Below are 27,663 nucleotides of genomic sequence, written 5' to 3'. Positions count from 1 at the left end.
TCACCGACGTTTGATGCACCTCACCGACGTTTGATGCACCTCACCGACGTTTGATGCACCTCACCGACGCTTGATGCACCTCACCGACGTTTGATGCACCTCACCGACGCTTGATGCACCTCACCGCCGTTTGATGCACCTCATCAATCCTTCACTGAGCAAGTTTTCGACGTTTCGTTTGGACCATCAAATGAAGTGAAGACGGCACACGCGATGTAGAGTTACGGGGATGTTCATACAGGATGCTTATCGATATTTCGTTGTTTTGAGCTAATTAACTGGGCCTTGTTATTTACCTTGATGGAACAGTATTTAATTTCCCTTGATGCACCAACAAGGGTGTTGCAGCTTCTACTTGATGTTATTTGCAGCTTCTACTTGATCAGCAGTAAAAATCCCATCAGCCTGAGATGCTTCTACCTAATTTATTGCTTGCTGCTCTTCTACTGCTGCTTAACGAGGAAACGATTTTTTTTTCGCAATGCTTGTTTGGCTCGTTTTTTATGTGCATTCAATTCATATCTACTGTTGTTAACACGAAAAATGTATCACGTGGCTCATATATTCTTCTTTTCGATGTTAGAGGATGTGTTTGCATATATTCTCACCCGTCTTCTACATTGAAAACTTGCACGTTACTAGGAGTGGCTTTTTTCTGTCATGATGAATTGTTGCAAATTCCTTGCCATTAACCTCATGTCTGAGTGCTTCACTAATTGTATCTACACTTTCTATAACGAGTGTTTTCTAGAAAATCGTTTCTTCTATCTACTAATTTTAAATGCAGCGCTAAACACGTTTTTTTCGTAGTTTGACAGTTTTAATATTTTACAGTATAAAACTGCAATTAAATTTAATTCTATTCAATTTTTACGATTGAATTTGATTTTGTTGTTTCTATAACGATTGTCTTCTAGAAAATCTTCCTCTATTATCTACTAATTTTAAATGCAGAGGAAAACACGTTTTTTTCGTAGTTTGACAGTTTCAATATTCTGCAGTTGAAAACTGCAATTGAATTAAGTTCAATTCAATTTGTATTATTGAATTTGATTTGGTTGGCAGGAGTTCGGCTGGCGCAGGAGCTGCTGCAGAGCATGGAGAGCATCGTGACCAGCGAGCTCAGCGAAATAAGACGCTGCACCGCCGAGCTCTCCTCCAGGTACGGTCTCAAGACCCGACCCCGGGACCTCGTCTCCCGGACCTCTGGTCCCACCACGAGTTCCTCTGGTCCCACCATGAGTTCCTCTGGTCCCACCATGGGTTCCTCTGGTCCCACGAGTTCCTCATACGCGCGTAAAGTGAAGAACATGTCCCAGTTCTACGTGGTAGCTGCTGGTCCCGCTCCTGAAGAAGAGATGGGTCCGGCCGCGCGGTGTCGCAGCGAGCCGCCCTATGGCACGGAGGAAGGACTCTACAGGGCACAGTCCTGCCCAGGGCTGCCCCAACCTCTCGTGGAGACCAGGGGGGAGGACCAGGAGGGTCTGGGGGAGCTTAGACCCACTGGTCCCCCGCTATCTTCAATCATGCGTGCACGCCGACACCTGCCCAGCAAGGAGAAACTTCTGAACAGGTGCGCTGCTGCTCCACATTTAGTTTCACGTCTTATTTCCTAATAAATAATGTAAATAGATATTCTAATATTTATATGATAATATAAAAGAATAATACCTATGCTAATGTAAATATGCCAATATTAAAATTACCTGAATAACTAAAAAATATGCTAGTATAAAAATGAGTTAAATTTTTTGCTCGACATCAAGGACTACTACACACAGGACATGCATAGCCTATGTCCAGCCTCTGCTAGCAGAGGCGATCGCCTACACTATGAAAATGCTGTTGTTTTAGTGGCATCAACAAATGATATGCCCATAATTGTTTCATACAATAGTATTACAATGTAAAAAATCATATTAAAGGAGTAAACATGCGATACCATGCCCACAGAGCAACCTGTGGATGTTGACTTCCAAGGATTATGCTGAGATACAAAATAGAATGGCAAATGGTCGAGAATATTGACATTATTTTAGCTCAGATCACTACGCGAAATCGACACGATGAGTCACCGGGGAACGACGCGAAAGCACTCGCCTTCGCTAGCAAGCACTGAAACCAAAGCGTGCATGTCCTGTGTGTAGTAGTCCTTGCTCGACATTCAACAACAGTTTTGCTTCTTATTTCCATGCTAATATAAATATTAGCTGAATATGTGGAATATATAAGTTCATCTTGTATTTAACCCTTCGTGTTAGGATACATATAACGTCGTCAATGCTTTGTGTACAGAACGGCCAGTTAACCGTCCGCCTGTTAACCAGCGTTACGGTCCCTAAACACTAGACTGTGCGTTTATTTTTTTAATTTTTCTTCTCGTGGGACAAATAAGGGAAATTTTCAGTCCTTTATCAAGGCCTTGTTTTCCCCCTCTCAGGTACTCATGCGGTGCCCTTGATGCCTCCAAGCCGCCCTCGGCGCCCTTCTCAGCGGACGTGGCGTTCGAGTCGTGCCCCGACCTGGGCACCCTGCGGCCCTCCCGCCCCTGCACCAGCGGCTCCTCAAGCTCCTCCGTCTCCTCCTCCCGCTCCTCTTTCTCACGTCTCCTCCCCGTCTCTTAGTCCCCGTCTCCTCCCCGTCTTTTAGTCGCCGTCTCCTCCCCGTCTCCTCCCCGTCTCTTAGTCGCCGTCTCCTCCCCGTCTCTTAGTCCCCGTCTCTTCCTCGTCTCTTAGTCGCCTCTCACTTCTTTGTGTTAAGAGTTTCTAATCTTAACACAAAGATCTTAAGATATCCTCAGGCAACAAGCACACAAAGTTCGTCTAGGGAGCTGCAAGCACCACCTTTGACGGTGACCAAGCGCCGCCCAGCAGCGGCACCGAGACATGAACTGGGCTTCCCGAGGCTCGAACCCACGACTCGCTCCCAACCCATCACCCCACTTCTCCCTTCCCTTACCCTTCAGCAGAGGTGGGCAATAGCGCGCTACATGTAGCGGCCGCTACCTGAAGGCCGCTACATTTTCAGTAGCGGTAGCGGTAGCGGCGCTACATTTAAGCAATTGTAGCGGTAGCGGTAGCGCCCGCTACATTTAGAGCATGTAGCGGTAGCGGTAGCGGCCGCTACATTTCAAAGTAGCGCTGCCCAGCTCTGCCCATCACCCAACCTCTCCCTTACTTACTCTTCCGTAGATCTCATAGAATTTTTTCCTCCGCATGTCACTCGTCGGCCTCTCTTCTTCGTCCCCTACTTCCTGAATTCTGCAATTTGTTTATCGTATTTTTGCTGCATTAATTCTTATGAATGGACGACTGGATGTTCTAGTTAGCCTTTACGTTACGCTGGTCTTAATCTTGGTTATCGACGCAGAATAATTACGTATTCAGTGAGTCAATGGATATATGTGTAGTTTGTAGATAAAGGATAGCCAGTTCAACTAAGGGTTTTCGTGCAATATTATTATCCTATATTGAAATCATATGTGAAATAGATGACTTATGTTTAGTTTTAAATAACTACTAACAGAGCCTCCTAAATTTGTGTATATAACGAATGTTTTACTCTGATGTGTTTTGGTCATTTGAGTCTCTTATTTATTTGTGTAGCGGAGTTCATTTCTGTTCTGTACACGAAGCGAGCGCAGAGCTGTCAACCTGCAAGGTATCTTCAAGTGATTAATGTGCATTAAAAGGACTAATAAAGTATGAAAATGATTAAGAGATTTCTTGCCTCTTTACTTCAAACACGGTTCGTAATTGTTCACATTTATTTATTACAGTGGACTTTTGCTATCGCATTCGAAAAATTGCTGCTTGTTGACCTCTTGAACGTTCATGTGCAGCTTCTGATAATTCCACGAAAAAACAACAAAAATATTTTAAAAAGAAAATGTAATCACAGAACTTAAAATAGAACTTCTTAAGCCGATGTCATCAAACGGAGAGAGCTCGATGAATGGCAGCGGTCGAAACCGTGAGCGAAGTAAACTGTAGTTATTTTAGGACTCTAACTTTTGTCTTATTATAATTGATCCTATAATTTTGTGCTCATATTCGTATCAAATATTGAAACTTATTAGTTAATTTATTATTTCGAATTATTTAATTTTATGGAACCTACCAAATTCAAAACAAGCCATAAATGACTAACAAATCAACTTTGAAAACCTTAAGCGACGAACACTTATAATAAGGATAAAAGAAGACGTGTGAGCTCAACACTCCCATTTATTGTGTTTATAATTGTAAGAACAATGAAGCCTGGAAACAACAATTGAAGTAGGGGGCCGGGGAGAACAGTTTGAGCACGGCCAGGGTATAACAACAAGCCAGGGTTCAACCCCACCAGCGGCAGCTTGTCAGCTTTCCAGTGAAAATTTACAGACGCGGCAGCTCCTGATTTGGAGTACCAGAAGCTGGGGCGACTCTAAATTTTGTTACCCAGTGAAAATTTACAGACGCGTCAGCTTCTGATTTGGAGTACCAGAAGCTGGGGCGACTCTAAATTTTGTTAGGGTTCGGTACCATGCACTCGAGAAGAGGTTGTCCAACTAGTGATGCACTTCTTGCCCTTGTGTGGATCAGGCCATCATGATTCAGTTTTGCAGAGTAAAAGAACGTGATCAGTGCCACATGTAGAAAGTGCGTCACTATTGAGACAATCTGAGCCACTAATTTTTCTGACGTTTCGTCGTGCTTCTTCCCTCCATTTCCAGTATTGAAATTCTTTTTCAAATAAGAATTTCACGGAACTGTTTATTATTAAAGCCAATTTTTATGGCGAGCGTTCATAGATATTAAAAGAAACAAACTGCCGCTAGAAGAGTTAAAGGATATAATGGTATGCACGAGAGACTAACTTACTTTTAATCTAGATACAATCGTGGATTGTTTTAAAAGACAGGAAACAATCACTTGACCACACGGTAAATAAGGGGCACTCACTTAATAAGAGGCAATCACTTAACATACTTAATAAGTTATAATTATGAAGTATGGTAAGCAGCAGCTGTTATGCATACGTTAGGAAAATAAGCGTTATTCGTTTTACTGATAAAATTTAAATCATTAAGTTTTATGATAAATTTGATTACTGAAACGCTAATCTAAGCCACCTGAGAAATGGATAAATTAACTTTTTTTTCATCAAACATTCCGTCATTTATTAATACTGAAACACAGCTAATGAAATTAATTATATTTAGCGCTAGAGTTGACCAGAATCATGCGAAATTAGTTTTAGTAACGCCCCAACAAGTGCGTGCATCTTAAATGGAGAACTCGAAAATATATAAAAAAGATTATGATGCAAAATAAATTGGTAAGAACTCCCTCAATGTGAACCCCACTCAAGAGTTAGGTTTACCCAGACTCAATGAATGGAAGAAGCTGTGACAAGACAAAGAGCACCGCAGAATCACAAAACTTTCATTGAGAATTTTTTTTATTGACAAAGAACTGTTATTTAAAACACCATATCTTTTTTTAAGTTTCAGGGCTAGCAGCATACTGCCCTTATCCCCAGCAGTATATTCTACAAGTCTCGTCGGACTGCTGTATAATATTATGCGGAAATAAAAATTATGCAAGTTTGGTACGCAGAAATGTGGCAAGTTTGGTACCATCAGCATAGACGTGTCGGAACTGCCCCGGTGACTCCATGACCTAAAGGTCCCCAAGGTAACACTTCTCCGTAGTTCGTTTCGAGGTACCAACCAAGGCTGTGCTGAAGCACCAACCTCGACGGCCATCAAGCTCCGCCCCCTCACTTGCACCGAAAAATTAATTGAGCGTCTCAAGGCTCGAACCCACGACTAGCTCCACAACCTCTTTATAGGCATAGTGTTGTCCCCCGCATGATAGGTGTTATCTCGTAAGAAGATGTAAGATGGCGCTTGTATTTCTAAACAATGAAAATATACGGATTTATTGGTGTGGTTACTTTCATGATAAAATATACTAAAGTTGGAGCTAAAGTAATCGCTGGAGAAACATTTGGACTTGAACGAACTAGCGAGAGAAAGAGCAGTTTGCGTTGCGCATCATGAAGATAATAAATACTAAGTGATGGGGGAGCGTTAATTATATTCGGGACTTGGAAATCATTCACAACAAATAAAAGTTATATCTAAACACAAACATTACCTTACGTTGCATACAAACGATATATTAAGAAACGCCGCACCTGAACATTAAAGTGATATACTTAATACGTGAACGTTAAATTATTGAGCTTAGCACACGAACGATAAATGATTAAACGATACACGCGATCATTAAATTATAGAACGCAGCATATGAACGCCAAACTGGAAAAAAGGGACTGTGAAAACGTGGTTATTTTAACAGCATTTTACACGTACACGAAAGGCAAATGGTAGGTACGAATAAGCAAGTAACAATGAGTAGTACGTTCATGAAGCAGAACGTGCTGTAGTAATGACGAAATAACCGTGTCGGCTTCACAGGTTATCATATTAAACTATTTTAAACACTAGGATACAAATTGGAAATAGATATTTACACGTATCGTCCTTCCATCAACTTACATCGTATGAGTTATAAGACAACGGGTATCAAAGCGGGATTCTGGGCATCTTAGGTATCCTCAGGATTAAATAGAATTTAATTAAAAAAGCTATATTCACAATGCAACACGGAGTGAGTTGCCCTATGATATACACACGCCTTAACCTGCTTTCCATTTCGCCTTAACTTCTTGTCGTTTCGCCTTAACTTCATCCGTTTCGCCTTAACCTGCTTTCCGTTTCGCCTTAACTTCTTTCCGTTTCGCCTTAACTTCATCCGTTTCGCCTTTAACCTGCTTTCCGTTTCGCCTCAACTTCTTTCCGTTTCGCCTTAACTTCATCCGTTTCGCCTTAACCTGCTTTCCGTTTCGCCTTAACTTCTTTTCGTTTCGCCTTTTCCTTCAAGGGACCGCACCCAGAAACATTTGGACATCAATCTGTCGTACTTCATATTTTAACTGAGCTACATAACCACAGTTTTAAACAATACTTTGGGATAGTAGAACTTACGATCAACGTAATTATTTTAAGTGTACGCAAATGTGTTTTTCAGTATTTAAGCAAAAATATTCGTATCTAATGTCGTAGGCTGACCACAGTTGAAGTTTGAACCTGAACCTGCTAGTCGTAGACGTGAGAACCGAGTTAAGAATTGTCCTAAAATAAACGATGAACCCAAGTATTTTTGAGTGTTCTGGTATCCAAGATAATCCAACTAATTTACCTAAATTTATAGAGCTCAAACTTTTCCATACATAAAATAGATGAAAATTGTAATAGGAAATCGTGTTTTGGTTTGCTTGTGCGTGCTTGAGCCGTACCAGAAATTGAACCTTAATTGATACGGAATATTTAAATAAAAAATGCCACGTTTATAAATGAGGTAATTAGAAATTAATTTGAGTAGTTGAGTCTTAATTTCACGATTGCAGATGATATTAGAAGCTTCTAGTTTATGTCGCCTCTGATCTTCAGCTTGTTGATTAAAATTTAACTTGTGAAGCCACTTCATTATACACGCTAACCTTTTTGATTATTGGTGCAGTTAAGAGCGATACATTTCCTGGCTAAATCAAACCGAATTCAAAGACATGATCAAAATTCGAAGGTTGAAAGTAATGAACCGAAGCAGATTACGAATAATATGAAAATAAAATGCCAATATCACGAAAAATACACATATATCACAAAAATGTTATGTTCTAAAAAATTCACGATGTTGAGAAGGAACTCGGACGCGGCGCCTCTGAGGGTAGCGCGTCTAAAACATTCGTAAATTGAATACGTTGAAAATATGAATTATACTTCGTTCTTTATATTCATATTATTCATGATAATATTCGTTGTGACTGCAAATGGTGCTCATGATAATACATTGTGCTGATGGTGATACATTGTTCCTTGTGCTCATGCGGCGCATTTTTACGATGAATGTTATTGCGAAGAACAAATGTTGATAAGATAAAATCAAACTCCTGGTAAAAGAAAAAATAAAATTCAGCCTGACCGAAAGAAGAAAGTCTCACAACATAAAATACATCACACTTTTAGGCCGCTATTCCATGCGACCTAAAATGAGACAAGTAATAAATATATACATTGCTATATATTCAATATTTATACATTGTCTTATTTATATTGTTATCAATAAATTGTCTGAGGGTAATCGATAACAATGCAGGATAAAATAAAAATAAATAAAAATAAAAATAATGAAGCATAGTTTTCGGTCTAAACAAAGTTCTAGAATGAATCATGTTGCTCCGAACAATAAATGGCCTATTTTTATGAACTAAGGAGCACTTTAGTTCGAGCAGAACACAAGATACGATAAAAATATGTATTTAATATTGTCCAGTCTTTCTCTCCATTAAAATTAGTAGTAATGGAAAGATTTTTCGTGGCTTCGAAGAGAAAATTTATTAACCAGTTGATTAGAAGTTGAGAAACGATAATTAACGGTTGTTCCGTCAACAAATTTTGGTTAAATGTTTTTATTTACTGCCACATAATTTCTCGTCTAAATAATTATTACTAAGATTGTCAATGTTAAGCAAACCCTAGGCTCAACGATACTAAACTAAAATAAATAATGAAGTTTCTATAAGAAATGTTCAGCCATACCACATAAAACAAGACGAGTATCACCACAAAATGTCCGTCTATGTACGTTCCTAACTATCAAATGCTCGGAAATACTTAAGATGTTGTAAATCAACAGGCAATAATCTTAATTTTAATTCTAATATTTCCAATCACAAACACAAAGTTAAGATTATTGCAGAAAGTTCAATGGGGTTGGCGTGGTCTTGCGGGGAAGGGGGCTTTTCATCGTCACTTATTCTTATATAATAATAATTAATGTTACTAATAAAAAAGTTATGAATAACTCGTTACATAAAGTGACACTTGACACGACACACGAGATACTCAGCGCAACGAAGTCTTCACAGGCTCACACAAAACACACACGAGGTATACATACTACACACATGATGTATACATACTTAGAAACCCGTACGGTGATCCTAAATTCAGGTTCCATGTCCGGAACTGGCTTGTATGGAAATAAAACGTAAATTGTGAATGGCTGATGAATTTACGACATCGCACTAATTTTTCAGGATCTGAACCTCATGTTGGTTGTGAGGCTCGCTCCCACAAAACACAGACCAACTTCACTTACACTTCAGTTAACAATAATGCATATAATCAATGTTGCATGGCTTATTAACAAGTTTAGTTAATAGTTATCGGTAGTGCATGTTGCGTACTGTTTCATGTGGTCTTATTGTGGTTCAGTAAATAATGGTAAAGATTGCTTATTATGTATTATTTATATATAATAACAATAATAATAACTGTATATTTACCTGGTGTAATCTGAATATCTTTCTTTAATTAATTTTACAAGGTCGCACAAAGCGCATTTCCTATTACAAATTTAAAATTACAAGGAACCTACGTCGAGGTTAGGCTTCTAAAAATTCCCTATAAGAAAGAATTTTTATTTCAAGTATTTAAAATTCTTACAAAACTTGAATAACTTAGGAGACATAAAATTGTGTCCACACAGATGAGGAATATATGGCTACGATGAGGAATATATGTAGCATGAAGAGCATAGCATGTTGCGTCAGGAGGTATGAAGGAATGAAGTGTGAATTCATTTCTACAGAAACTATGTAAATTTTTAACTATTTTTATTTTCTTGAATAAGCAGTTCTTAGACATCAAAATATAAACGCTAATGAACTTTGAGCGAACAATCAAAATTCAAAAATAAACGTCATGATTATGCTCGAGAAATTACTGAATTTTAACGAACGTTTTATCTTGAGAAGCAATGTACATAGTTCAATAGGTTTGTGTTGTTGTACACTGTGAGTCTTAGGCAGAAGGTTCGAATTTGGGCGGGCAGAGTCAAGAAATATCCTTACGACGGTTGTAAAATCTACCATGACTGAATTTATACGACCACGACTGACCATTTGGATCTTTTATGTTAATTCGTTGATGAACTTTCATAGTTGTTATGAGTTTTCTTCTCCCGATCAAAAATATTGGCTCAGTGTGAAAATTTTTGACAGTGGAAGTTTACAAGGATGCGAAGGATCTATTTTACACTGTGAAAAATAGATAAGGAGGCTTCTCGTGCCTGATAAGACCATCGTAGAACTTGCCATCACCGAACCAGTTCCCGAGAACGAATGGCTGATGGAGCTGTGGATCTCGACGAAAGCTCACAACTTAAATAATCTTCGCTACATTTCTCGCATAATCCGCACGTAAAAAAGACATTCCTCACTCCTAGAAGTGACGAATGAACACACAACACGAATGTGGGTAACGCTAACGTCTATGAGTTAGTACTTCACGAGTGTATCAAATATTTTTCCTGAAGAATCACTGGCATACTAGTTTCAACTTCGGAATGATTGCGTTCCTGGCTTATGGCACTTATTTTAACAGCGTTCAGAAGCAGGGAGTTGCCTAGAAATTGCACCAGAGATTTGAGTTGAGCAGAAAGTCAATTGTTCGTATACTACTCTAGAATGTCAGTTATAACCGCTGGTCGTGAACACGGCTAGTTGTCCGGAACCTTGTATTGTAACCAACCGCCGACCCACGTCGGCTACCCAGGGGATGTCCACCAATTACGTCCAGGCTGCTAAGTTCTCCATCACCGATGCCACCGCTGCTGCTGAGGCCGCGGGTGAGTCCTCTGTTGTTGTCGGGCTCGCTTTCTCTGCCACCACAAAGTTGAATGTGGGAAGATGAACCTGTGCCCATGGCGACTAAACCTTCACTGCTGCTCAACCCTCTTGTGAGTCCCGCAGAACTGCCACCGTACATCCCTACACTGCCACTCAGAGCTCTACTGCCAATAAGTTCACCATATCCACTACCAGACAGACTGTTGACTCTGGTGGTACTGCCCCCTAAAATAGGTAATCTTCCACTGCCTCCAAAGCTTCCACCTAAACCTCCTCTTACACCAGTGGAACCGCCCCCGAATGAGACGCTGCATCGACGATTTGACACATCAGTGTATCCTTCAATGACATCTTGTTGTCCGTCTTCTTCTTCTTCATCCTCTTCTTCCTCCTCATCGAACTCTTCTGTCCCGTTTTCGAAAAATTCCTTTTCGCATTCTGATCTTTGGCCGCGGGCGTCAGCCACTCTGTCCCCGGTCGCCACGTTGTCATAGCCCATTGTAAAGATCTTCGAGTTGGGGGAGGAGCGACAGTCTGGACACAAGCGCTTCTTTTTGCGGTCACCTGAAGACATCAGCTCCCTCACGCACCTGCCCACAACGATGTGACTCAAGGCACCAGGCCAAACAATTCAAAATGGCTAAAAAGCCACAAGTTGTACGCTATTAGATCCACGAAAAACGTTAATTTAGGCATTAAATTCATTTCAGCAATCTAGTTTACAGATAAAAAAGTTTGTGATTCGATGCACTACATTTCGGATATGGGAATTTCGCTCGGCGTTTCTGTAGCATGCGACACTGCAACTAATTTTAGTCTTACTCTTAATTACCAAAGGGGCTGAAGCTTCCCATAAACAGGCTTAGTTACGTCCATCTAGAGAAGTAATTCTCTACATTCTCTACAATACTACGGAAATAAATGCTCGGCACTCACTTAGCATGGAAGATATGCGAATAAGGCAGCGCAGAAGCCTCCTAAAATAGGCCTAGTTACGTCCTATTAGAGTAGAGAAGTAATTCTCTACATTATCCACAATACTTCGGAAATAAATGCTAGGCACCCACTTGGCATGGAAGATATGCGAACAAGGCAGCGCATCAAGGGAGTTAGAAGGCAGGTCGCCGTAGCGCAGTTGACATACGCCGCACACCAGCAACATCTCGTCGCTGAGGCACTCAGCCAGACGCTCCTGCAGTCCCGCTTGCTCCGTGTCCTCCAGGATGTGGTAGAGCTCTGCCAGGCGTTGGTGTGACGACTTCATCAGCAGCTGCAGGGGTAAATGGTGCTCAATGGGCTGAGTAAATTGTAAACAATCGCATTAAATGACCTCCATAATAAATGACATACACACATAATACACATTTCCTGGATTTCCTCTGCTGATGTAACATATATCTTATGAATTCCAGGGAACCTCATTGAAAGACTTTAAAATTGGCGGCCAAAATGTTTTCAATGTGACCAGCTATTCACCAGCAGTCATTAACTGTATTTATGACCCAGCAAATAAATACAAGATGAATTCCCGTCTTGTGACTATTCAACCTCACATTGAAATGAACAAAATTGTTGAATTCTTAATTTAAACATATGTAATAGATAAATTATACAACCGTTGTCAAACTGCATAAGTAAAATTGTTCCTAAACTCGGCACGATTATAACGAAAAATTATGCATTCCCAAAATATTTATACATATAAAACAAACACGAACTTCCTAATAGCGTCAAAGATTTCAAATGATTTACTGAATGAACACTTTCCTAATAGCGTCAAAGATTTCAAATAATTTATTGAATGAACACTTTGAGGTTCCTCACCTTACAGCCGATGCCCTGAGCGACGTCGATGACTTTATTGTTGATCTCAATAGGCTTGCAGTCGCAGACTTTTCCTTGACTCCTCATGAGTCCCAAGGTCTTTGCCACGCCATTCAGGGCCACCAGCTGTCCATACTTGTCCTCCAGGTGCATGAACAACTTCAGGCTCGCCTGGTACCGCTTGTATGCCCGCTGTGTACATGAATAATTTGGTATTATGCCTGGTACGTATAAAAAGAAAGCGGTTAACAAAATTTGCTTGAACATATTGCCTGGAACCGCTTTTTGGCATGCTACAACGCCTATGACCAAAAAGCTTTTAAATATCGCAACGCCTTTAAATATCGCAGAAAACGAAAATGATGAAAGCCAAAAATTTCTCGGAGAAAAAAAATTGTAGGAAAATTAAAAAAAATTCAAGGAAATTTTTTCGTAAAAGTTCCGAAAAATTATTTTTAAATTGTGAACGATTTTTGATCTTGAATCTTCATACGTGTAATTGATAGCGCCCGAAAATAACCAAGAAAGAGATCCGCCATTGAAACCAGGGACCATTCGATGCTCGCCGGTGGGGTTGCGGTCACGGCCTGGTAAGCAGGGAGATACCTGCACGGGGCACGCACCTGCACGGGGCACGCACCTGCACGGGGCACGCACCTGCACGGGGCACGCACCTGCACGGGGCACGCACCTGCACGGGGCACGCACCTGCACGAGGCACGCACCTGCACGGGGCACGCACCTGCACGGGGCACGCACCTGCACGTCGCGGCAGGTGCGGTGCAGGTCGGCCAGGAGGGTCAGGCAGCGCGCGTGAGCGTTGCGGTCACCGGCGCCCATGGCGAGCTTCAGGGCGTCCTGGGGGGGGAGTGTGATGATGTGGTGATGATGTAGCGTTGATGATATGATGTAGTGATGATATGATGTAGTGATGATATGATGTAGTGATGATATGATGTAGTGATGATATGATGTAGTGATGATATGATGTAGTGATGATATGATGCAGTGATGATATGGTGCAGTGATGATGATGTAGTGATGATTATATGACGTAGTGATGATGATATGATGCAGTGATAATGATATCACGTAGTGATGATATGACGTCATTAGTGAGGGTATGACGTCATTAGTGAGGGTATGACGTCATTAGTGAGGATATGACGTCATGATGATGAGGATATGACGTCATGATCAAAATTTGCAGTCTGTGTCTAGAATTATCGAAAAAACGATTTGGATTATAGGACGCGGAATTATTTTCAAAAGGTTGAATCAATAATCAATATGAAAACAAACAAAATATTTGACGAAACGTGTGATAATACACCAGCATTGCGATATAACTAATTAAATATAAACAGTGATAATTGAGGAAAATATGGAGCTTTTTAATGACCTTAAAGACAAATAAATTATATGACGAAACGTGAGTTAATACACCAGCATTGCGATGTAACTAATTAAATATAAACAGTGATAATTGAGGAAAATGTGGAGCTTTTTATTGACCTTGAAGACAAATAAATTATATGACGAAACGTGAGTTAAATACACCAGCATTGCGATATAATTAATTAAATATATACAGTGATAATTGAGGAAAATATGGAGCTTTTTAATGACCTTGAAGACAAATAAATTATATGACGAAACGGTAGTTAATACACCAGCATTGCGATATAACTAATTAAATATAAACAGTGATAATTGAGGAAAATGTGGATCTTTTTAATGACCTGACAACATTCCTTAGCCTCGTTGAGACGGCCCAGCTTCCTGAGAGGCGTGACGAGACACAGTAAACTCATGCGCTGATATTTGGCGCTCAGCTCAATGATGGGGAAGCTCTTGCTCAGCTCGAACGCCTTCGCGCTGAACGACACAGCTTTCTCGTAGTCCTTGAGCAGGCAAAATACCGTCGCTAGCCCACAGTAAACCTGCACATGGGGTTATTTTTTCATATGATTTTTTTCAGACGAATTGTAGAGTAATAGCAATGAATAAATATACTTATATAAATCTCACGTTAAAAATCTGAACGAAGACGAAGCAATACAGTGAGAACGCTTTCACTAGGTTTCCGATTACATGGATATTTTTCACCCAAAAAATCTTCACAGGATTCTATCTGCATTGTTATCTTAATGTGAACACAATTAAAGGAAATAATAAGTATTAGAAATAAAATATATGAAATTATAATCATTTATATTTTTAATAGATAAATTATTTTATTCATATAACTATTTATTGTTACTAAATAAATTAAACTGATTAAATATTAACTCTATCTGCCAATTTTAGAGCACATCCATTGGTGGCACGGGGCATGGGTTGAACTTAGTTAATTCGATCAAAGAATGGTCTTTGCCGGCATGATAAGTGACCACGAAAACAGAGTTTTCCTGAAAATGTTTGAATAAAATAAAAAAATTGCGTGTTTTATTGCTATTAAATAATTGAAAAGTCAGAATCTCGAAGTAAATTCAGCTTTTGATAAAATATTTGTGTGGAATTTGCATAATAATTGTGGTTTGATGAGTGGACCATTACTCTTGTGCTAGGCAATAACTTGGTCTAAAAAATTATTTAAATCGCAAATTTGAATGCCGTCAAGTTCCCGCTCAAAAAAGGTAGTAAAATCCTGGGAGCAAATTCCGTAGACTAAAAGCGACGAAGATAACTGAAGTTGTTGGAGAAAATTTTTAAATTTTCCAGAAGCATTCTGTCCTGCCTGGGGAGGTATGAATGTTAAGCAGATGTAATTATGATATCCACCTAATATATCTTCACTTGTTTAATTAATGTTCTACCGTTAAATCGACTATATTTTAACTTAAAAAGAACTGTACCAAATAGCCTTTCTCCGAGACAACGATATAAATAATGGTATTAAAGATAATATCGTGAGGTCAATAGAATTTCTGTGATAAGCTGACGCTGAAAACTAAAATAAAGTTTGACAATATTTCAGTCCTTTCATCATTAGCACGCTTAAATCACATAGATATTAAAGACAATGGCAACCACAAGTAAGTTCGCTAAGTCTTCATCGAAATTTTCGATCCTAGTTCTATCCCTATTTCTAAAATTTTGTGAATAAAAGTAAATCCGATGGAGAAAAGTCCTAATAACGACACACTTGCTGCACGCATCTCTCATACGCCCTTTTGCCTGTCAAACTGGGTGAGAATAGCTCACCAAAATGCTAAAACTACATCGCTTTTTGGACAAAGTTTCTTAATTTTTTAATGTAGATGTACAAATACGCCCTTGAATAGCCGAACTGGGTGAGAATGACTCACCAAAATGCTAAAACTACATCGTTTTTTGGACAAAATCTCCTAATTTTCATGAGTGTAGACGTACAGACCTGCAGTTCGAGCGCAGGCTCGCGCGTGGTCCTGGCCACCTTGAGGGCGAGCTCGTAGTGCTCCAGCGCTCTGCTGAAGGCGCTCGAGTGCGTGTAGATGGCGCCTGTACAGACCAACACGAGCATCGTGAGGGGGTGACGTGTTATACTTAAAACTTATACAAGAAACACAGGAATAACTACAAGTATGCAATAAAAAATACCATGCTTCAGAGTGACACGCCATACGCAGTGTCAAACACTCGCCGTACTCACCCAAGGTGAGGTGCACACATCCCGCCGTACTCACCCAAGGTGAGGTGCACACATCCCGCCGTACTCACCCAGGGTGAGGTGCACACACCCCGTCGTCTTGTTCTGGTCGCCGAGGCTGCAGAGCGCGTGCTTGCAGTATGTAGCCGCCTTCTCGTAGTGCCCCATGCGCTCGTTGCCGCGCGCCAGCGTCAAGTAAGCCTCGGACCGAAGCCCCGCAGACTCCAGCTCGTTCGCTATGTCCAGCTGCTGGAAGCCAAGGTCCAGCATCTCCCTGCAATAGCATGGATTATGGTGACTGAATGGTTGCTGGAAGTGTGAATATTACTAGCCATGTCCAGCTGCTGGAGGCCAAGGTCCAGCATCTCCCTGAATTGCATAGGTTATGGCGACTGAATGGTTGCTGGAACTGTGAATATTACTAGCCATGTCCAGCTGCTGGAAGCCAAATTCCAGCATCTCCCTGCAATTGCATGGATTATGCCGACTGAATGGTTGCTGGAAATGTGATTGTTACTTGGTCATGCGGTCACTGAGATTTAAATGATATTGGGCAACTAGTGGATAGGTCATTTTTTTACCGGGCCAACAATTGTTTGAAAATTATTGGTGTTGGTGTTACTGAATTTCATAATTTTCACTGAAAACGCATGGCTCAGTGACGCTGGATATAAACTAAGAGTTGAAATAACGATAAAATTGCGGTGGTAGAAAATGTTAAAAACGAAGATTGTATGGTGAGAAAAGGAGCTAATAACGCTTATCAGTTTTTTGGAACACGACGTACGCTAACGTATAATCAATATTGTGGACTACTATACCAGGTTATAAAGTATAATTATGCCGTTCACATCTGCATTCAGTGATAGACCTAAGGCAAAACAAATCGGTTAACTCTAAACATGATGCTTCATATATAGGAATAGTGGTAATACAACACTTTTTATATATTGAACTAATTATTCAGGCGGAAAAATACATTTTCCGTCTCATTTGGCAATTTTTTTACGTGCTGGATGCAATGAATCAAAAATTTTCCTAATTTCTTCTCGAGACATCAATTATTTTTTAAAATTGAATCTTCGATGTTGGACAAAATGCATATACGTTTTGCATAAGGAATGAATTTAAATAGAAGCTCGATTTTTTGTAGAGCAAATAAAATTCTGGACTACGGGCAACTACATCAAGTTTTCGGGATTCCAAACATGAAAAGTCGATAACCAAAACAAAGAAATTGAATGAAGCCTGGACCTGTTGCAGATATTGGCAGCATTAGAATGCAGTGACAGAATTTTCCGCTAAAAAGTCTAGTCTTGGTCTTTGTCGATCATCTTATTTGTAGATGAATGAATGTCTTTGTCTTGTTACATGAAAACTGAAGTAAAAATTTATTAAAAGGCGCTCGCGTTCTGTGACAATTCTTGACGGCAAATATGTAATTAAAACGGATTTCCCTTTCAGGATAAGAAAAATGGATAAAAACACGCATTGTGATAAAAAATATGTCAACACAATACATGAATAAATGATAAAAATAATCGAACAGCTTTTTATTTGCATACTTCTATTCTCTATTACCTATAAATAATTTCTTTCCTTTCACTAAAATTATATTGATGATATAATAATTGAAATAACATCAATTTATTTATATCAATTACATTAAAATAATATCAATAATAATAAACAATTATACCAAATAATATAAATTATTATATTAACTCTTGGCTTTTCCAATTGATTCATATTCTCGTGGTCACCTGTATCGCCCCCAGTCGTAGTGAGCGGTCGCAAGGTACCCCAGCGTCAAGAAGCGGTCAGCAGCCTTGCCGATGCGCTGTAGGGCCTGCTTCCATTTGTTGACTGCAGCTAAGTGCTTCTGTTCGTTGTACAGTCGCACGCCTTGCTCCACCTGCCACGACAGTTAGAGTCAAGTGCTTCTGTTCGTTGTACAGTCGCTCCTGCCACAACAGTTACAGTCAAGTGCTTCTGTTCGTTGTACAGTCGCACGCCTTGCTCCACCTGCCACAACAGTTACAGTCAAGTGCATCTGTTCGTTGTACAGTCGCATGCAGTGGTCCTTATTACGTTGCAGACAGCGTAAGTTTTTTTTAATGATTACGCGAAAACGTAGTCAAATCTTGTCATCATTTTACAGTGTTCATATGTAAAGTGGAACGCTTTGCGATACCAGATTTGTTACGGCATGCACTCAGTTCACTACCATTTTGTTGAACAATGCCATTTACAATCACAAAGTTACGATTATGGTATGAATTACCATTAGCAGTTTGAATTTCATGAATATGCCCTCCTAAATTTTCATCTCCAAATTTAGTTATACTGAATTAACATAATATTTCCACAATGCATGCAAGAGAATTTGAATGAGTGTATTCTTTTATCAACGATTACCGTAAAACTCACATAAACATGCGAAATTTTACGTATTCAACTAAGGCCTAAGGTTCAAGATTGTGCTGGAGATCAAGGTGATCCCTGACTAGAAGATTCCTTGACGCAATGTCGCAAGGGATCATCGCGAGGAACGCACGCGTCTTCTATTTCACGACACCAACGAATGGCTCGATTTTTGCTCTGTCTTCGCAACATTGCCGGCCAAATTTCGGCCTGTCAGCGGCCAAGGATAAGCCGACCAATATTTCTGACAGGTCTTAGCGCTATGCTATGCGGTGCTTCATCGCTTTTTCGGGAAGTGTTGAGGGACATTTGTGATTTTATTAACATGTTGACTTGCGTGATATAAGGAAAATTTTTTTCTCTAATATTAATAATTTAGAATATAGTGGTCATGCATGCATTCTGTCAACTATAAGAAAATAAATATTATTCGAATAAACCAAGTTAATAAGTGAAGTGTCCCATTGGTATTTGCGGCAAAATTCCGCGAAAAAGGTGGCTACGAGCGAAGAGCTGCAGTCTGCCAAAATAACTTGGAGCCACAGCTGATGAACGTTGATTAATAAATGTTGATAAATAGATATTTTACCTTCATGATCTTAATCACTGCGGAATCTTATCTTGTGGAAGCACTTATCGTTATTTGCCGAACATATTGATATTAATTCTCAAGTGAGTAACGTTAGTCGGAATTATCATATCCGGTACTGGTGCACGTTACCCACGACATGGCACTAAACGTCAGAAAATGTAAAATGTATATATAATTGGACAGTATATTTCAACTTTTGGCTGTTGTTTTGTTGCGAGTGAAGATTTTTTAATTAATAAATTTCAGCGTACATGAACAATAAAAGCAACATTTCATCAACATATCTTTCGTCAACTTCTAAGGCAACGTAGCCCAATTTGCGCACCGCAGTGACAGTTAGAGCGATGAACATAACCATAATGTTGATTAAACAGCGAGTGATCAAAATTTATCGGCGTTAGTGCAAATTATACTTTCAGTTTCTGCAACATGTTGCTACATTAAGCTATACCGGACCTCCGCTAGTCACAGGCGTTACAGAGATGTTATTTGCGGATAAATTACACGATTTCAAATATTTTAAACAACATCACGTTTGACATGTAATGTAGTCATCACTAATGTTGAGTTACACATCGTGTGACTGCTCCTGTAGGTTGAAATGACGAGATACAAATAAATTATTGTGATAACGCACTCAAACGGAAAATAAAAATGATAGCGTTCAGCAGAAATTATTAGTGGAAACTATTTGGAATTCTTTCCATTCTTTCATAATTTGAAATTAATCGAAAATATTTCCTTTCAGTAGTACATTTGTGCCTATATTTGAAACAAGCGTATCTTATTTTATGAGCGGTTGCATGGTAAAGAATTCCTTACGCGTAATTTAACCTTTTCATCAAACAACAATGCAGATAATTCATGGAACAACCGCGCCATGTTGCTATATATGAATATGCTTCACCTACACAACTCAGCTGCTTCAGCTTCATTCCTCACCCCTCTTAACTTCTTGCTTCATTCTTCCCTCACAGCTTCTTGCTTCACTCTGCCCTCACAGCTTCTTGCTTCACTCTGCCCTCACAGCTTCTTGCTTCACTCTGTCCTCACAGCTTCTTGCTAGCTTCTTGCTTCACTCTGCCCTCACAGCTTCTTGCTTCACTCTATCCTCACAGCTTCTTGCTTCACTCTGCCCTCACAGCTTCTTGCTTCACTCCCTCGTCTCACTCTCGCTTCACCGCAATTGGCTGGGCTTTTTTTCGGCTCTTGCGATCGCTTGGCTGCGATGCAATCTTTTCACGAATGACTGATGAATGTACGGCCATTAGAGGCCTTCAGGGTGTGATTTATTACGCTTTATGAAGTACGCGGGCACCGCAACATTTTAACGCCGCCACTACAAACTCGAAACTTTTTTATCCTTCGATGTCAAATTGAATAATCATTGTCCATTAGTCCCATGCATCGTAGCTTCCAGCATCTCCAGCAGTCCCAGTTTAAAGACGATGACTTATGTTCTAATGAAAGCTAAATATGAATTCTAAATATTTTACTTTTTAGAGCATGTTTTTAAATTTGCTGTTGATTTTTTGAGCAATAATCTTCAGGTCAAAGAATCAGTATCGTGATGGTGTGTTCACTCGAGTTCGAATATTTGAATTAATTTTCTCTATTACTGAACAAAATTAAGGTTTAATACTAACAGTATTATGATTTAATACTAATGGTATTATAATTTAATACTAATGGTATTATGATTTAATACTTATGGCATTATTATTTTATTTAAATTCATTATTTTTGGACGGTCAATACAATGCAAGTCTTTATGGTCCGCTTTGTACGGGTAAATATAATGCAGTGGTCGGCCGCACTCTAGTTTCGGTGGCAGGCTGGAGGCAGCAGCGGTGCATGAGAGCTCTACTTAATTTTATGGCAAATTTACGACTAATTCTGCTGTATATGAACGCGCCAAACGACGCAGATTGCGGGTCCGGAACACAGACCAATGAGCCTGCAAACGAAATTCTCATTATCCTCCGCAGCAGAGGTCCCCAAAGTTTTAGGTTTTTACAGGAACTTGTAGGATACCGGCGTCTGTGAGGAGCGGTTCTAAGGGCGGCACGTTTGCGCCGTTGAAGTTTGTTGGATTTGCATAAAATATTCACATACCAGCCACAAATATTGCGCGTAATACCCTCTGATAAAATAAAATGTACGGGAAATTATATCGAAAATTTACCAACAGGCTGGTAGACTTCATCATGTCTATTGGAATAATAGCGTAAGGTTTTTTTCAATCAACTTATACGTTTGATGTCTATCATTAAGGGCCGTCTAACCCTTATTGAACCTTTAATTGATATCGAACAAATTTCGACAGTAAAATCAATAATTTATTACAGAAATAGAACTAGGGTCGCTTATTTAAATCTATTAGAGTTTCATCTAAACTCAATGATTTAGACTGAGACTCAAATATGTTATCATTTTGGCAGGCCTCTGCTCCTTGGAGCGGTGGCAACTCACCCTCCTCCTGGCAAGCCTCTGCTCCATGGAGTGGTGGCAACTCACCCTCCTTCTAGCCAGCCTCTGCTCCATGGAGTGCTGGTAACTCAACCTCCTCCTAGCCAGCCTCTGCTCCATGGAGTGGTGGCAACTCACCCTCGTCCTAGCCAGCCTCTGCTCCATGGAGTGGTGGCAGGACACCAGGCAGTCCTACACGGAGGGCTCCATGGAGTGGTGGCAACTCACCCTCCTCCTGGCAAGCCTCTGCTCCATGGAGTGGTGGCAATAACTCACCCTCCTCCTAGCCAGCCTCTGCTCCATGGAGTGGTGGCAACTCACCCTCCTCCTTGCCAGCCTCTGCTCCATGGAGTGGTGGCAGGACACGAGACAGTCCCACACGGAGGGCGTAGGAGGGCTGGTCTGCCTCAGCAAGTCCTGCGTCATGTCGAGGCGCGACGCCCCGAGCGCCAGACTCCCCAGCGTCTCGTGCAGCGCCGGCGCCTCCTGCAGCAGCGCGCTCCCTGACAGCTGGTGGGGGGCGCTGGACCTGCCGGGGGGGAGGGTGATAGTGTAAGATGATGGTGGGTGATGATGGTGGGTGATGATGGAAGATGGTGATGGTGTGGGATTATAGTGTAAGATGATGGTGTGTAATGATGGTGTACAGCTGGTGGGGGGCGCTGGACCTGTCGGGGGGGGGCGATGGTGTAAGATGATGGTGTAAGATGATGGTGTGTGATGATGGTGGGTGATGATGGTGTGTGATGATGGAAGATGGTGATGATGTGGGATTATAGCTTAAGATGATGGTGTGTGATGATGGTGGTTGATGATGGTGTGTGATGATGGTGCGTGATGATGGTGTGTGATGATGGTGTGTGATGATGGTGGGTGATGATGGTGTGTGATGATGGTGTGTGATGATGGTGTATGATGCTGGAGTAAGATGATGGAGTAAAATGAAGGTGTATGATGATGGTCCCCGTGTCTCCCGTCCCCGATCATATGGATTGGAGACAGGGACACAACGGCCACCATCATCACCGGGAAAAAGAGCTCGGGAGGAACCGTAACAGCGGGGACAGAAATACACTCGGAGAAATGCATGGGTCGTATTGTCCAAATAACGACACACTTTTTGCGTGTAGCACAGATACGCCCTTTTGCAGGGGAGAACTGGGTCACTGTATGGACAAGATCTCACTGATTTCTCTCGGTGTACAAAGGTGACAAACCAGTGTGAGGCACCAGGGGCGGGGGACCAGAGGGTAAATTGTCAACCCTCAGAGGGAAGCGAATTAATAACCAGAGTAGGTATTAATTACTAATAGAGAAGTGCTAATGTTGTTATCATTAGAACTTTCAACACTTCACACATGTATTAAAAATGTGGTCTTGAAGATAGGGATCCAGACGCTCACCGAGTCCTGAATGGAAAATTAATATTTTTAAAGGGTAAATTGAGGTAATGAGTTGATATGTCTTCATGATAGGAAAATCTAACGGTCATGAATAAACTGACGCTAACACTTCTGAGACTTCAGTATGGAATAATGTTGCTAATAAAATATGAATACAAATTAGGAAGGAGTCTTCGTGTAGACAATAACAGATATTGCAGCATCGCAAAAGATATGCATAGACTTTCTCGTTGACCTCGACCAAAATTACAGTACATAATAAAGCACAGAATATATATATTTTTTATTCAATAATCATTTTAAAGTAATTACTTAGAAAATAAAATTGCAGCATATGCTTTTACTTTAACCCGAATAAGAACGGAGTTCCCAACGAACAACAATAATATTTTTTGTCCCTGTTGCGTCTCACGTCTCTGTCTCGCATCTCTGTATCGCATCTCTGTCCCGCATCTCTGCCCCGCATCTCTGTCTCACATCTCTGTCTCACATCTCTGCCCCGCATCTCTGTCTCACATCTCTGTCTCGCATCTCTGTCCCGCATTCTCACATCTCTGCCCCGCATCTCTGCCCCGCATCTCTGTCTCGCATCTCTGCCCCGCATCTCTGTCTCACATCTCTGCCCCGCATCTCTGTCTCGCAGCTTTCAAATCGTCACTTATTCATCACGCTTAGGTCTATGCAACCCCTCTTCATTTTCAAAATACTAATAAGAAATGATATATATTGATAAAAAGATGGTATAATATCATATTAACAACACCATCAGTGTCGCCAGAGTCCATCCAGCCCCTTATGACGTCCCGACATTGAACGCTGCGTTGGTCAGCACTAGAAGTGCTGCTCGAGTGCTGCGATCAAAGCTACCGGCAACTGGGGTGACTTCGGCCACCAGGGGTGACTTTGGCCACCACTACAACAGAAACAAATGGCAGCAAAACAAAATAATAAACATTTGCCAAAGTCACCCCGGTGGCCAAAGTCACCCCAGTCACTTTGGCCAACGTTTATTTTTTTGTTTTGCTGCCATTTATTTCTGTTGTAGTGATGGCCGAAGTCACCCCTGGTGGCCGAAGTCACCCCAGTTGACGGTACCGGCAGTTTCGTAGACTAGATTTTTTTATGAAGAAGAACTTGACCGGACAGGAAAACCAGGACAGAATCTCTCCGATGTTCGCTCCGATGTTTAGGGTTTTGTTCGAAGCCTCATCCACGAAAAGGTTTTTTTTTGGTCCTCAGAGAAAGAAGATCGAAGTTTCGATCACTTCGTCTTTTGTAGAGAATTTGTTATGCTCAAAACAAGTGTTTTGCTGAGGCCGAACCTTTTTTCATCTTCAACAACATATATTAATATTATATATATTGTATATATTATATATATTATATATTTATACTCATACTTACGTATATACTACATACTTTACATACATATACTCAGTCCATATAGCGATCTTTTTTATCCATATGTGGGTCACCTTGACTCAGTTTGCCCCCAGCAAAGAACGTATCTGAGCTACGTAGAGAAAGTGTGTCATTATTTGTACAGCTTGACCCATTCACTTTTCTGTGTGCTTGCGAAAATAGGAATATTCGGCAGTAGTGGAAATATCGGATATTGGACTCTTATGCGCCCACCTCATCGATTGCAGCAATCAAGGGTGAGTGAAAATAAGGAGAAGTAGTTACTAGGCGTTAAAATAAGGGCAAGTAGTTACGAGGCGTTAAAATAAGAGCAAGTAGTTACTAGGCGTTAAAATAAAGGCAAGTAGTTACGAGGCGTTAAAATAAGAGCAAGTATTTACTAGGCGTTAAAATAAGGGCAAGTAGTTACTAGGCGTTAAAATAAGGGCAAGTAGTTACTAGGCGTTAAAATAAGGGTAAGTAGTTACAAGGCGTTAAAATAAGGACAAGTATAGTTACAGGCGTTAAAATATGGACAAGTAGTTACTAAGCGTTAAAACACCAGTAGTTACCGGGTGTTCGAATAACAGTAAGTTGTTACTAGGCATTAAATTAATAATAAGCAATCACTAGACTAAATGTAGAACTAGGTTGCAGATGCCCAGATAAGATGCCAAGCATTTACATGCGACGATAATATCAAAAAACAAATAAGATCCCAAGAAATTTCTGATGTGCTTAAGCTCAAAACTTCATAAAACGTGAAACTATTATGAAACACTCGAAGCAGCAGATTTATATCATTTTACTGAGAAGATATGAAATGTTTCTGTATTTATCGGAAAGGCGAGGTTGTGGATTTAAACTTTTCGTGACATGACAAAAACAACTTATTAAATTAAACTTTTCGTGACATGGCAAAACATTCACACGTAGTAAGAATCATTCACAAGTAATAAAGAACATTAGCAGGCAAAAAGGATCATTCACATGTAACAAGGAACATTCTCAGGCAAAAAGAAGCATTTACGAGTAATAAGAATTATTCGCAAGTAATAAAGAACATTCACAGGTAATAAGAATTATTCACAAGTAATAAAGAACATTCGCAGGTAATAAGGAACATTCACAGGTAAAAGGGAACATTCGCAGGGAATAAGAATCACTCACATATTAAGGATCATTCGCAAGTAATAAGGATCATTCACAGGTAATAAGGATCATTCGCAGGGAATAAGAATCACTCACATATTAAGGATCATTCGCAAGTAATAAGGATCATTCACAGGTAATAAGGATCATTCACAGGTAATAAGGATCATTCACAGGTAAAAAGGATCATTCACAGGTAATAAGGATCGTTCGCAGGTAATAACGATCATTCACAGGTAATAAGGATCAATCATAAGTAATAAGGATCATTCACAGGTAATAAGGATCATTCACATATTAAGGATCATTCGCAAGTATTTATTGATAGTTGTTTAGACGTCATTTGATGATAGTTTGCTGGTTATTTTGTGATTTTCATTATTATTTTTAAAGTTGTCTTGTTCTTCACAGGCGGGCGTAGAGTTCCAAGCGCCGGAGTTTCCATATCAGGAGTCGCTGATCAGTTTAAGATGATGAGAACTTGCACTGACTTCGCTGTCTATAATATTTCCAAGTTTTCAATTTACGGCAGTAGCTCAAAACTGCCGCAAGGAAATCCTGTACAAATGAGAACTGGCGATGAAGCTTTGTCCTTTAAACTTCACCAAACTTTGAATTAAAATATGAATTCCCCATCTGCCTCCGGCATATGCAAATTGAGTAGACGCTCTTAGCTATGCTATATATGATAGATTCGATGGTAGATGTTATGGTAGATGCTATGGTAGATGCTATGGTAGATGCTATGGTAGACGTTATGGTAGATGCTATGGTAGACGTTATGGTAGATGCTATGGTAGATGCCATGGTAGATTCGATGGTAGATGTTATGGTAGATGCTATGGTAGATGCTATGGTAGATTTCTACCACCTCTCTCGGACGAGCAAGAAATGATGAAGTTACGAATACGTTTGTTCTAGAGACGAATTTGAATCGTGATACCAGAAGAGATTCATTGTAATTCATGATTTTTGTAACCGTTCCGAGGGCCAGTTTTGAGCACCAGCAAATGGTCTAATGGTAAGACAGAACTTGCTGTAAATAGCGTATTTTAAGCTGTTAAAGTTTCCGCGGTTACTATTAAGAAGCGAGACGAATTTCCTACAAAATAGATGTTATTCTGCTCTTGTGTTGACTATTGATAATATGTAAATGTCAATATTCAAAAGAGTTCATATTGCACAATTACAAAATGCTGCGGTCGCAAGCAAGCCTCGCGAAGTCCTGATTACGTGACTGTTAATTTCGGATTACGTTACTCTGATTACGTAACGGCTAAGTTCAGATTACGCCACTGTTGGGTTCTGATTACATGACTGTTAGGTTCTGATTACGCGACTGTTAATTTCGGATTACGTGACTCTGATTACGTAACGGCTAAGTCCCGATTACGTAACGGCTAAGTTCAGATTACGCCACTGTTGGGTTCTGATTACACGACTGTTAGTTTCTGATTACGCGACTGCTAAGTCCCGATTACGTGACTGCCACCCGATTACGTGTCGGCTATAGGTTATGATTACGTGACTGTTAGGTTCTGATTACGTCACTGCCACCCGATTACGTGACTGCTAGGTTCTGATTACGCGACTGTTAGGTTCTGATTACGTCACTGCCACCCGATTACGTGTGGGCTAGATTCTGATTACGCGACAGTTAGGTTCTGATCACGTGACTGTTAGGTTCTGATACGTGACTGACACCCGATTACGTGACTGTTAGGTTCTGATTACGTGACTGCCACCCGATTACATGACGGCTAGCTTCTGATTACGTGACTGTTAGGTTCTGATTACGTGACTGTTGACTTCTGATTACCTGACAATTTCTGGCTGCGGATGCTGCCTAATATACAGAAAAGTAAAGGAGGGAATATGCTGCTCCTGCTACACCTTAACTGATGTAATAATGACGAGTTTAAATGTAATACAACAACGTAGCACTAGCAGGACAAGTACTTATATATCCATAATTTGTTTACAGCGCTTTTTAAATATGAATTCAAAACAAAGAAAACTACAAA

General features: G+C 40.3%; 1 protein-coding gene across 1 annotated transcript in view; it reads left to right on the top strand.

The window, feature by feature from the left end:
- The window catches only part of LOC108679857 (serine-rich adhesin for platelets), a 19,671-nt gene extending 16,643 nt beyond the window's left edge, over window positions 1-3,028 (top strand). Inside the window, exons 11-12 of the mRNA XM_018168586.2 lie at window positions 1,066-1,573; window positions 2,441-3,028. Coding sequence (XP_018024075.1) covers window positions 1,066-1,573; window positions 2,441-2,624 — 692 coding nt within the window. The 3' untranslated portion in view covers window positions 2,625-3,028. The remainder of the gene's footprint in view (window positions 1-1,065; window positions 1,574-2,440) is intronic.
- Window positions 3,029-27,663: the final 24,635 nt, after the last annotated feature.

This window comes from Hyalella azteca, unplaced genomic scaffold, assembly GCF_000764305.2.
Source record: "Hyalella azteca isolate HAZT.00-mixed unplaced genomic scaffold, Hazt_2.0.2 contig8592, whole genome shotgun sequence".
NCBI lineage: Eukaryota > Metazoa > Arthropoda > Malacostraca > Amphipoda > Hyalellidae > Hyalella > Hyalella azteca.
The sequence above is the reverse complement of the archived record's forward strand: the minus strand, read 5'-3'. Positions and strand labels throughout refer to the sequence as shown.